This window comes from Phytophthora cinnamomi (assembly GCF_018691715.1).
Source record: "Phytophthora cinnamomi strain GKB4 chromosome Unknown Contig13, whole genome shotgun sequence".
In the NCBI taxonomy this organism is placed as follows: domain Eukaryota; phylum Oomycota; class Peronosporomycetes; order Peronosporales; family Peronosporaceae; genus Phytophthora; species Phytophthora cinnamomi.
The window spans coordinates 554,284-567,087 of NW_027150946.1; the positions used below are offsets into that span (position 1 = coordinate 554,284).

The 12,804-nt window shown below is 55.0% G+C and overlaps 2 protein-coding genes across 2 annotated transcripts; both read right to left on the bottom strand.

Moving 5' to 3' along the window:
- Positions 1-5,009: 5,009 nt before the first annotated feature.
- Positions 5,010-5,497, bottom strand: IUM83_19498 (putative polygalacturonase; the record flags this gene model as incomplete). The annotated part of the gene is made up of 2 exons (XM_067944550.1): positions 5,010-5,111; positions 5,186-5,497. The coding sequence occupies 2 exons, from the start codon at positions 5,495-5,497 to the stop codon at positions 5,010-5,012; spliced, it is 414 nt and encodes a 137-aa protein (XP_067797767.1).
- A 46-nt stretch (positions 5,498-5,543) lies between these two features.
- On the bottom strand, positions 5,544-5,810 carry IUM83_19499 (putative polygalacturonase; the record flags this gene model as incomplete). The annotated part of the gene is made up of 1 exon (XM_067944551.1): positions 5,544-5,810. The coding sequence occupies one exon, from the start codon at positions 5,808-5,810 to the stop codon at positions 5,544-5,546; it is 267 nt and encodes an 88-aa protein (XP_067797766.1).
- Positions 5,811-12,804: the final 6,994 nt, after the last annotated feature.

Below are 12,804 nucleotides of genomic sequence, written 5' to 3' on the forward strand. Positions count from 1 at the left end.
AGTCTTGAGGGAGGCCTCGGTCGCAGCCAGAGACTTACGGAGGGAAGTCATAAATGGAGCCAACTTCTTAGCCTCCCGCTCCCAAAGAGCACGTTCGCGCTCGGCGACCTCCAGCTTGTCCCGGAGCTCGGCGTTCTCCACAGCCAGTGAGTCTAAACGCCGAGATAAATGGGTGTTGACGGACTCGGCGGTGCTCAGCTCGACCCGGATAGCGGCCACGTCGTTCGCGGAACTCGGCGTAGGTTGCTGGCCCTGAAGAACGTCCGTGACCTCGGCAAGAGAAGAAGCGGAGAGGAGAGCACGTCGCCCCGCCGGGTCTATGGCAGAAGGAGGCCGAGTCGAGGTGAACGCCAGGAGTCGGGCGAGAGCAGCGTTCTCCTCCTGACGGTTAGCCGACTCGGCCCGCACCAGCGCCTCAAGGGAGCTTAGGCTCGCTTGCTCCGCCGAGTTCGACCGGCCAACACCGGCGGCGCCCGAAGTGGTGTCGCCATGCGAACTCGGCGGACGAGGGGGAGAGGTGCGAGAAGCCGGACCAGACTCCCGGTCGAACTCCAGGGAGTTGGTCAGATCGATGAGCGAGCCATCTCGCTCACCGCTGACCCCTGAAGCCCGGGACGGCCGACCAAGCGACTCGGCGGACCTCACCACACCTAGAGGCGGTCGTGGATTTGGAACACTTGGTGATGAAGCCTGGAGAAAGAGGGAGCAAGCTGGTCAGTACCTGAGAACCGCCAAGTACTAAACGAGGAAGCAACTTACCGAGGAGGCAGTGGGCTCGTCGCGACTCAGCATGACGATGGAAGAATGACGAGACCGTTGGGTTTGGAGCCGAAGAGAAAGGTTGACCCAGAGTGATGATCAAGTCCCTCACCACCTCGGCTCGGAACGTGACCGGGGCAGTTGTGGTGTAGGGAACACCAGATTTCGTGGAGCACTCGAAGTTAAGGCGGAACAGGGTACCAGGACGGCCAGGAAAACGGCGCCGACGGTACTACTCGGCTGGATGGTACACTGTGCCAGTCCGCTGAGCTCGCCGGCTCGCAGTTCCAAGACGTCCAGGAAAGCGGCGCTGACGGTACTACTCGGCTGGATGGTACACTGTGCCAGTCCGCCGAGCTCGCAGGCTTCACGAGCGCACCGCGGCCGACTGAGTGGGAATCAAGAGCACCGGAGACCAAGGACGGGTGGCGCTACGCAAGGAGAAGACGCAAGTACAGCGGGCCGAGTGCGGGGACGCTAGGAGACACTCAGCCGAGTTCAAGGCAGTTTCCAGGCCTTGAGCTCGGCTAAACAGAGCCGCCGGCCGCCCAAACGACACGGTGCATGGCCAGAAGGCGCACAAGAGGACCAAGCGTGAGCCCGGCGAGCTCAGCAGCACTCAGCCGAGTCGGCGAGACCTCCCCGTCGAGCTCGCTGGGTTATCCGGACAACTTATCCGGCTCCACCGAGTTCGAAGCGTCGCTGAGAGGGTGAAGGGTCGGCCGAGATCCGAAACCACTCCATTTCACTTGATATTTGTATAGGACCTTAGGAATAGTGGAGGCGCCCTTTCAGGGCGCCCAGGAGACTTAAGAACAAACAGAGCAGAATTTTCTAGGCCCACAACACGTGCACACTTTCCAGTAAGTCCCTGCACGGGGTCGGATTATGCCTGCCGTCGGTACCCGAGAGGCATAGCTTGTAGGGTACTCGACTGGCAGCGCCAAGAGATTAGGTCGGCCCGGGATTGGGCGTTGGGTGCTCGCCAAGTGCGAAGGAAAAGTCTCGCTAACTCAGCGAGCCGGTACGCCGGACAGCCCGGGTGCCGTTACTCTTCAAGTCGGGTTGCTTCTGCCCCGGCGGCCTGTAAAAGCGCTAGCGCGCCGCCGTCCATCCTTTGGTGGAGGGCACAGGAGTTTGTGAACGGAGTCCGCTAGCTCGGCGGATCTCCGGAAGGGTGGACCTTGGTTGGCAGGTGTCGGCGAGAGGCGAGACACCCGCTGTCCCGGCTGGACCGAACCGCGAGGGGACAACTCCTGCGCAGGCCAACAAGCGCCGACCTAACTCAGCGATTGTTGTGGTTTGTGCTGGAGATCCACATCTGACGATATTTGTGTGTTCTGCAACACCACATCACCGTGTGGATGCTTCGATACCACATCCGGAAATTACAGAAAGGAGGAGGATGGCTGCTATACAAGCTACAAGAATAACATGTGTGGGTGCTACAAGCGGCTGGAAGTATCTGCTTCATCCATAGACCACACACAAAGACGATGTGGAATATCTTCTGCGTCAGGGGACTGATGCAATAGCACGAACGTAGGAGACAACCAACGTATTCTTGCGAATTGAAAGCATGGAGACTGGGACGAAGCTAAAACCATCGAGCTCCACACCCACAGAACGTGAACATCCCTTGGATCGTTTTTTCGCAGTCCACAAGGTGAAGCCAGTACGGTCAATGCTTGCAGTTGCAAAATTTCTCACCAAGAGTAAGGAGACCGTAAGTTGTATATTCCCGACTGATCGTGAGCAAAATCCTCAGGCTTACCTTTGGAGAACAGCTGGACACTTCCAGAGAGAACCAACTACCGCTCTAACCCGACTGACGAACACATTGATTGCTCGTCTAACTGCATATCAGGCTTCTATAGATAAAACCTAAAACGCCGTTAACCGCCCCCCCCAAAAAAAAAAAAAAAAAAAAAAAGAGGCAATCACACTGCGCAAGGTTGCCCCTCCTCCCTTTGAATGTGTTACTCTTCATGAAGCGTTGATGCGCAGCGCACTGCGGTCTATATCCAGGCCCAATGTGGCGAGGACCGGGCAACGGGGGGATGACGTCAGGGATAGTGTTTCGACGGCTGGAGTTTCCACGGCCAGCTCATGTATTTACAGGTGATGATCTTGCTGACTTTGAACGTCTACGTATCCATTTTCATGCGGATAACTGCCTACGTGACCGTTTCATTGAACGCAAGTCCACGCGCCGTCTGTTCATTTTTCTAAACAAGGCCTGTCTAAAAGCTCTTCCAAAGCGTCATGAACTGGGAGGGCGTATATTGGATAATTACAGCACTGTTGCGGAAGAAGATGAACTCAGCAAGTTACGGACAAGACCAAAGTACAGCGGGGGGGGGGGTAATTAATTTTTATCTGATGTGTGGCAAAACATTGCCAAAGCTCATTTCAGATGCCAGCTCGCACTGTATGGAAATGTAGCTACGTTTGGACTGTATCCAACTGGAGCACGACGCGACCGTATTGCTATTGCCCAGGAAATGGAGAAACTGATAAAAACTGTGGAGGCTAAGGGCTGGAAAATTGGAGGAGTCGTGACAGATGATGCGGGTCAATGCGGCCGCGCGCGACGCATTTTAGCGCTTCGTCATCCTTGAGTGGCGTTTATTCACTGCTCTCACGACATTAATAACTTGGTAAAGGCAAGCTTGAATTCAGCATACCGTAAGCTCACCAAGCAGCCATCATTAGATACAGTAACGCTAAACGCAGCGCCTAAGTGGTTGGTTCGCGCACAAGTCATAGTTACAGAAACGTACGGAAAACCTCTCGGTTTTATAAATCTTTGTGAAACTCGTTGGAACAGTATGCAAGGATGTTTCGCATCGCTTTTGCGTGTCCGAAATGCACACTTAGTTACATTGATGATGTAGAATTTCCGGAGCCACTGAAATTTTTTCGCGAGTCAACCTTTTGGAGTAACCTGACTGCTGCAGAAGAGGTCAGTCGCCTGCTCTCAAATGTCTCCTACAAATTGCAGCGTGATGGAAATACGCTCGCCGACGTCGTAGAATCCTATCGAGATATTTATCGCGGGTTTTTGCATGATTTTGATAACCTGAGTCTTGTTTCCCTTCTAGAGAAAAGGATGGAATCGATGTGAGCAGCCATTAAGGCTGCTTGCATTATTCCTACACCCGCGGCATGTACGATTGGCTGTGGCAATTCATAAGGAAGCCCCTCCACTACGCTTTCTTGAGCGGCTGTGCGGCTATGGTATTTATTACTATCGACGGTACTTCGAAATTGATGGTCTTGATGAAATAAAATACGTGGCTGCAGATTTGCATGCGTGGTACCGCGGCAATTTCGTTGATGAGGCTATTGTCCGCTTCAACGGCGATGTTGCACAGTACTGGAGCTTTGCATCTGATTTGAGACCTACTTCGAAGCTGTCAGACCTAGCAGCACTCATTCTCTCGATTGCTGTGAATACAGCTACCTGCGAGCGGTATTTTAGCGAACTTGCAAGTATACATACTGCTATGAAGAATAGGATTAAAGTTGACAAGGCACGCAAGCTGTCGCTTATGCGCAAAGCAGTTAGGGAACTCGACAAAGTTGAAGATGCGGTGAATGAGTTCATGACTATCAAACGCATTGTTGTTGCAGCAGAGAGAAAACGTATCGGCAACTGTGACTCTGTTTCTGCTTTGACTTTGGCGGAGATAGAGGAAAGTCAGCTGATTCAGCACCAGGAAACGCCCAGTTCAGAGACACCAGAGTATTGGCAGGACATCTTCGATATACTGGATTCGGAAGAAATCACCAGAAGACCTGATGCCGGCAATGAAGAATCTACGACAGGTGAGGACCAATTAACACTTCCTAAGGAGATTGAACAAACCGTATACAACGGATATGAAGAGGACATTCCGGAGGCAAATACAACAGAGTTCCCTAATACGAATGTGAAGACGTTCCCGTCCGAAACAAAGTTGACTGGCCCTAGGGGGCAAAAGTTTAGCCTGTCAACATTGTTTCCCACAGAGAAAACATTTGGGTTAGCCCCTTACGTAACTACATTTGAATAAAAAGTAGTACTTCATCAACGCCACAAAACGGGGAACTGCCCATCAGTAGTGCAGCAATCTGAGTTCGTTCACAGCCACGCCCTTGATCGCCACTCGGCTCGTGGGGGAGTCCGTGTAGCCGCCCTTAGCCTTGCTGGAGTCCGAGTGTATCACGATGGCGTTCTTCACGTTCGACAACGTGTTCTGCGCGTACTAGACGTCCGGCACCAGGCCCTTCAGGCCGATGATGGTCTTGATGCGAATGTCGTTGTCGCTGTTCTCGATCTGCACCGTCAGGCCCTGCACGATCGTAGACTGGTCCACGGCATTGCCGCCCAGTGAACCGATGGAAATGCCGTGTCACCGCAGCAGTAGTTGTTGCTGAAGACCGTGTTAGCGCTCGACTGCATGGCCAGGTAATCGTCCTGGTTGTAGATCTTGTTGCCTGTGATAGTGATGTGGTCGTTCTTGGTCAGATCGAAGCTGTCCGTGTTCTTAGCGATGCCGTTGCCGGTGCGGTTGTCGATGGTCAAGCCCCTCAACATCATGTCCTTGGATGTCACGATGCTGGAGGTGCGGAACGACATCTTCTTGATGATGAAGCCCGACACCGTCGGGCTGATGACGTTCTTCAGTTTGAAGAACACCAGGCGCGCGATCGACTGACCCTTCTCCCAGTACCACGAGTCCTGGCCGCCCAGGACGCCGGACTCCGGCCGGAGCCCTTGACCGTCACGTCCGCGCCGCTCACGCACCCTCCCACTCCAGTGTGCCGAACCTCGAGGTGCCCACGAACTCGATGGTGGCGCCGGTCTTGGCCAGGCTTAGGCCCATCGTGATGCCGGCAGGAACCGAGCTGCAGGACACGAAGGACGTGCCCTTCTTGTAGGTGCCCGTGAGGTGACAGTCGCTGATTGCCTTGGTCGTGGGCGACTGCTGCTGGGTCTGGTCCAATTGCTGGCTCTGGTCCTGCTGCTGAGCTTGGTCCTGCTGGATCTGGTTTTGCTGCTGCATCTGGTCCTGCTACTGGGTGTATTCGTCGTCGGCCTCAACTCCGTCTTAGACTTGCCCTTCTTGCTCTTGGTCTCCATGCGAAGCATGGGCGAGCCGTTGGCGGTCGTCGCGATCAGCACGAACACGGCGAGCGCAGTGGTGAAGAACCTCATGCTTTCGGTGGGTGCGTGGGAGGTGCCTTGACGGTGAAGTGGAGAGACTTGTTTGCAGGAGCTTGCTCGGCTCGGTGCAAAATGCGAAATGAGGCCGAGCAGCACTCAACGAAATGGAGCGCAATACGCTTGAGACACCGTGGCCGTGGTTTGAGTTGGAGGCCGTCCGTTGCCGATGATTCAGAAAACGTTCGGGTTCAGGATGCCCGAGGGCACCAGGTGGAACTTGATCTCCAGCGCGGTGTGGCCCGCGTAGGAGCCGCCTGCCTCCCGCAAGAGCTCGGTGATGGCACGATTCTCCTTCTTTCGGCTGTGTAATCTACAAAATATAACAAGCCCAATTAGGTATGACTTGTCCGGTAATGTCCGGATATTGGCTGCCTCTAGCCCCACTAATAATGCTTATAAAGCCGATCGGCTAAAAAATCAATAAAGCCGAAAAGCCCAAAATAAAGCCGCGGCTTTATCCACACTGCCAGCTGGTCTACCGATGGGTACGAGAAAGGGCGTCGATACACGAAAGGAGACTGTAGATTTTGGTACCATCCGTGATACCTGCGAACATAATCGTCTCTGACAGAACAAGGCGCACAAGAACATAGCCATGCATGAGGTATCACAAAAAGTATCAAATTGTGATACCTCCATATTATGAACCTCGTGAACCTTTGCGGGGTTCACGGTATCACAAGGTATCACGGAGGCAAAGCCGGAGTTTTGTCGTTGAATTCTCTCGATGCAAATCCCAGTACCACCATCATTTCACGCGCGCTATCTAGCATGAACTCTTCTTCCGAAGCGCGTCGCTCCAGGCAAAGCGTTAGCCTTCCGAAGCGCTGTCGCCAAAGCGCTCGTCGATGAGGTCACTATCACCACCATTGAGCGTCTGCTCATCTAACTCAGCACCGCTATCCAGGCCCATGCTTGGGCAGGCGCTAGCCCAAAGAAGGGGGAAAATGAGAGGGGGGAGGGCCTCGCATGAGAGGCGGGAAGTAACCGGAAAATGACAATTGAAAAATCACGTGAACCGTTGAATTTCATTCTCATCAGAACCGTAGATCGGTTGCACCGGGATACTCACCTGTTTCGTGCATAATTGGACCTTGGTATCCCCTACAACTAACAGAGTATCCTGTCAGTCTGTCTGCTGTGTGTCGGTTCTCTGTCTTGGGGCCTTAGCCTGCCGTAGAGCATCGTCGGGGGAGCGCCCTTCCCGCCTGGCGACAGTGTATTAGTAGCCTACCCTATGGCATCCCACCATCCTTTTGACTGGCTAATCTATGCCCGATATTACAAAAATAGCCTTGCGATATATCTATTCGTGCTGTGATAGGCTGAAATTGCCTCCCCGGTAAAATTTCCGTTTTTGAATTCGAATTCGGGCGCGGCGGAGCGACGCAGCGCGCGGACGTCGGGCGCCGCTGCGAGCCCCACAGGACGCGAGCGCCGCACAGCGACGACGGTGCGCTGCGTGTCCGACATAGCAACCTGTATATGTGCTCTAAAGTTAATAGACGACGACCTTCTGGGCCTGAGCGTTGACTTGATAAATACATAATATATTATTACTGCTCTGTGATTGGCCGAAATCCTCTCCGTTAGAATACATTGCTATTCGGGGTGCCACACACATTTCGTGGTACAGCGCGCGAAATACAAGACGTGCGCTGGACAGGGATGAACCCGGACCTTCAAGCACGTCCCACACGACCTTCAAGCACGTTGGACCTTCAATCATGCTGGACATTCGAGCACCGAACGCGATCGCGTAGTAGTGGAGCGAGCTGGAACAGCTAGCGGAACGGGTTGGGACGAACGGTATATCCAGTAGTGAAGCGAGCTGGAACAGCGAGCGTAACGGGTTACGACCAACATGAAGTCCAGTAGTGGAGCGAGGTGGCACAGCGAGTGTAACGGGCTGTGACAAACGGTATGCCAAGTAGTGGAGCGAGCTGGCACAGCGAGCGTAACGGGTTATGACGAACGGTATGGCGAGTAGTGGAGCGAGCTGGCACAGCGAGCGTAACGGATTACGACGAACGGTATTCCAAGTAGTGGAACGAGCTGGAACAGCGAGCGTAACGGGTTGTGACCACCAGGAAGTGAAGTAGTGGAGCGAGCTGGCACAGCGAGCGTAACGGGTTGAGACGAACTGTAGACCAAGTCGTGAAGCGAGCTGACACAGCGAACGTAACGGGTCGAGACGAACGGTATGTTCAGTAGCGTAACGGGTTGAGACGAACTGTAGACCAAGTTGTGTAGTGATCTGTAACGGCGAGCGTAACGGGTTGCAAGGAACGGTATATCCAGTAGTGAAGCGATCTGTAACAGCGAGCGTAACGGGTTGTGACCAACAGGAAGTCAAGTAGTGGAGCGAGCTGGCACAGCGAGTGTAACGGGTTGAGACGAACGGTATATCCAGTAGTGAAGCGAGCTGGAACAGCGAGCGTAACGGGTTACGACCAACATGAAGTCCAGTAGTGGAGCGAGGTGGCACAGCGAGTGTAACGGGCTGTGACAAACGGTATGCCAAGTAGTGGAGCGAGCTGGCACAGCGAGCGTAACGGGTTATGACGAACGGTATGGCGAGTAGTGGAGCGAGCTGGCACAGCGAGCGTAACGGATTACGACGAACGGTATTCCAAGTAGTGGAACGAGCTGGAACAGCGAGCGTAACGGGTTGTGACCAACAGGAAGTGAAGTAGTGGAGCGAGCTGGCACAGCGAGCGTAACGGGTTGAGACGAACTGTAGACCAAGTCGTGAAGCGAGCTGACACAGCGAACGTAACGGGTCGAGACGAACGGTATGTTCAGTAGCGTAACGGGTTGAGACGAACTGTAGACCAAGTTGTGTAGTGATCTGTAACGGCGAGCGTAACGGGTTGCAAGGAACGGTATATCCAGTAGTGAAGCGATCTGTAACAGCGAGCGTAACGGGTTGTGACCAACAGGAAGTCAAGTAGTGGAGCGAGCTGGCACAGCGAGCGTAACGGGTTGAGACGAACGGTATGTTCAGTAGTAGAGCGAGCTGGCTTATCGAGCGGAACGGGTTACAACGAACGGTATGCCAAGTAGCGGAACGGGTTGCGCCGAACTGTAGACCCGCTGGAACGATGCGGAGGGGGCTATGACAAATAGTGGAGCGAGGTGGAACAGCGAGCGTAACCGCCTATGACTGACCACACACCCACCGCCGCGAAGCGGCGGCGCTCGGCTAGTCTACTACAACTAACCGAGTCTCCGGTGTGTCTGTCTCCTGTTCGTCGTATCCCGCCCTTGCGGCATCAGCCTGCCGTAGCGCATCGCCCTACCGCCCTGCATTAGCGCATTAGTAACCTGCCCTATGGCATCTCACCATCTTCCGGACTGCCTTATCTTTGCTCGAAATTACAACGCATAGCCATGCGTTATTTTTATTCGTCCTGTGATTGGCCGGCTGATTTGCCTCAGCTTTCACATTTCCTTTTTTGAATTCCGCGGGCCGCGGAGCGAGGAAGCGCTCGGACGTCGGGCGCCGCTGCGAGCCCCACAGGACGCGAGCGCCGCACAGGGACTCAGGTACGCTTAGCTACATAGTTTCCTAACTGTAATAGAAGTGTCGGTTTCGGGAGTTCCGCCTGTTGGGATAACTGGTACCTTCAGGGCAGTCGAGGTATTATAGTGTGGGATTAAGGGCGGCCTGGTGCCTACTTCCGGTGGGGCCACGGGGAGTTGCAGTGGGTTCCACGACACGGCCATGTAGTCGAGACTCCCCCGTTGGTGCACAGATGCCAGGCAGGCCGTCCCGAATCTGCAACATTGCTCACTTACCTGCACCTCGGGTTTAATTACCTTGGGGAATGGCATTTGGGTACTGCAGCTCTCCACTATACTGACCGTTACTTTCTCTAAAGTGGGTAGCAATACCCATTTTAAGATGATAAGAAAGACTGCAGCTGGCACCCGCCGCCGACGTAGGATTTCGCGTGCCCTTGCCGCAGCGACCGCTCTTGGGAGCCGCGACCCTGAGGTGCCCACGTCCGCCCGCCAGCGGCGTGGGAAATCTCATACCAATCCGGGGTAAATGGGGCAGATCTCGGCGAAGCCGGGTGACCTGCCTCATCTCCGGGCCAGTGGTCGTGTATGGGACCGGCGCTCTAGGTGGACGCACCTATTTGCGCTTCTGTGTCCGCGGCAGGGCGCGTGTATAGGACCCTGGAAATGGCGACGGTGTTCTTAGACTTTATGTCTAACGCGCCATGTGACTCTGTTGCGTGTGCGTAGGTCAAAATGGGTCGAACGAAAAGGAAAAGGACGCGCGAGGAGATCGAACAGGCCTTGCGAGACAACGAGCGCATCAACGCAACTCCCGCTGCCCCAGAGGAGCCTGCCGCTAAAAAACGCCGCCAGGGACGTCGGAGGGCTAAACGATACAACTTGAACAAGGAATTGCAAGCGCTGAACGTGACAGAGAGGGTCGCAACGGTCACGACAGTCGAGAGTCACGTTGCGAATGAGAACACGTCTGCTGAGCCTCCGCCAGCCCGCAGAGAACAGCCTCCGGTTCAGGCAGCGGCGCCTGTTGATTCTACAGTTGTAGCGGCCGATGTCAGCACAACGGAGCAAGTTCCCGGCCCAACCCCGGCGGAGCTAGCGCGTAGGCGGCGCGCAGCAATGACAGCGTCTCAAACAGAACGAAACCGTGCACGCGAAAGAGAGAGAGCGCGAGTTAGAAGGGCTAACATGACGGGATCCCAGCGTGAGCGTCAAAGACGTAGAGATGCAGAACGCATGCGGGTACGCCGGGCTTTACGAACAGAGTCCGATCGAGAACGTACGCGAGATTCAGAGAGACGTGAGGGTCTACCGGAGAATGATCGGCGGGCTATACAGGCGGTTGATCGGCTTAGGCACCAACAACGCCGACAACAGGAAACCCCAGAGGAGCGAGAATGCCGACAGGAACGTGACCGTGTTCGCCAAGAAGAACGTCGGGCTGCTCTAAGCCAGGAAGTGGTCGAAGCGGAGCGGGCCGCCCGCCGGGAGCATCAAGCAATGGTTCGCGATGCTCAAGAGGAGGAGGAGAGAGAGGAGCGGCGACAACAGGAGCGTATACGGCGCAGCACCCTTCGCAGAGGTCATGCACTCGCGAACCAGGAGGATTTCAGAGTCTCCATGCTCAGTGGCGCCAATATCGTCGATGGGCGCCACAGACTGCCTCCGACTACGGTCTGCCCTCATTGCAACGCATGGAAATGGCCTGCAGAGTCCAAGAAAGGCTGCTGTTTAGAGGGAGCGGTGCAACTACCCCCACTACGAGCTGCGCCTCCGCGATTGCACCAGTTGTACACGGACGCCGAGTTTCGTCGCCGCATCCGAGCCTACAACCAAGTGTTTGCCTTCACGTCGATTGGGGCTTCCTGTAGCAACCGGTCCAACTTCAGGGACGTGAACCAAGACGAGAGCGTTGCTGGACAACGTGGTGTATACACGTATCGTATTCAAGGAGCCATGGGGCACTACCTGGGCTCTCTACTTCCGCGTATCGATACGTTCACAAACGAGCCCATGCCTCCCAAGTTTGCCCAGATCTACATCGTCGATCCAGACATGCAACAGCGAGCGGAGCGACGCCGAGGTATCTTCGCTGACCTCGATTCTGGAACGCTGCTGGAGATCGAGCAGATGATGGAGGAGTGCAATCCGTTCGCGCAACAATTTCTCAATTTCGCGGAGAAGCTGCGCGCCGACCAGGCAGCAGGAAAGGAGGTGGTTGATATGGTGTTCCGGCTACACGAGAAGAGGTCGAACCCGCGAACCCACAACCTACCAACGGTCTCGGAAGTTGGGGCGACTCTTATCGAGGATGGCAACTTGGACAGCCCGCGCGACATCCTTCTGTGTGCAAAAGATCACTCTCTGTTGCGCCTTTTCGAGACACACTCCGTGTATGACCCGTTGCAGTACCCACTACTTCTTCCGCATGGAGAACTGGGTTGGACCTACACAGACGTGTATGCAAACAACGTGGTGCGCAGAAAGAAGCGTGAAATGTCCCTCCGCGAGCACGTAGCCTACCGGTTATTCCAGAAAGTCGGTGACGAGTCGGTACTGCACCAAGGTGGGCGATTATTCCAGCAGTACTGCGTAGATCAACGAGCCAAGTGCGAGCAAGAGCAACTGCGTTGGGTGGCATCCCATCAAGCTGAACTACGGGCCGATCAGTACAGCGGGGTTCAAGACGCGCTTCTAAGTGAAAACACGGCGGTTCTGCGCGAGGGAGAAGCTCTACTGACGGAATACAACCGCGAAACTGGGGCGCTCCAGCACCCCGATGAACCGCAGCGTCGCTCGGGACACTTCCTGGACCAAATCGGCAAGCGCATCGTTCTACCAGCTACGCATTCGGGGAGTCCGCGGGCCATGTACAAGTCTTACCAAGATTCCATGGCTATCGTGCGGGAGTACGGGAAACCGGACGTCTTCGTTACTATGACGTGCAACCCTACGTGGGACGAGATCCAGGAAAAGATACCGGAGCCAAACCAAAGCGCACAAGACCGCCCCGGACATCGTAGCCCGCGTTTGGCAGCAGAAACTAGCGGCTATGCTGAAAGACTTGGATGAAGGCGTACTGGGACGTGTTCTGGCGAGGATCTACGTAGTGGAGTTCCAGAAGCGGGGCCTCCCACACGCACACATTCTGATTATTCTTGCAGACGAAGACAAGCCGCGTACAAGACAAATCATCGACAAGTTGTGCTCTTCGGAGCTCCCGGACGCCGAGATCAACCCCCAGCTGTACGAGACCATCCTCACTTGCATGATGCATGGTCCATGTGGCGCGGCGAACCCTCCAGCCC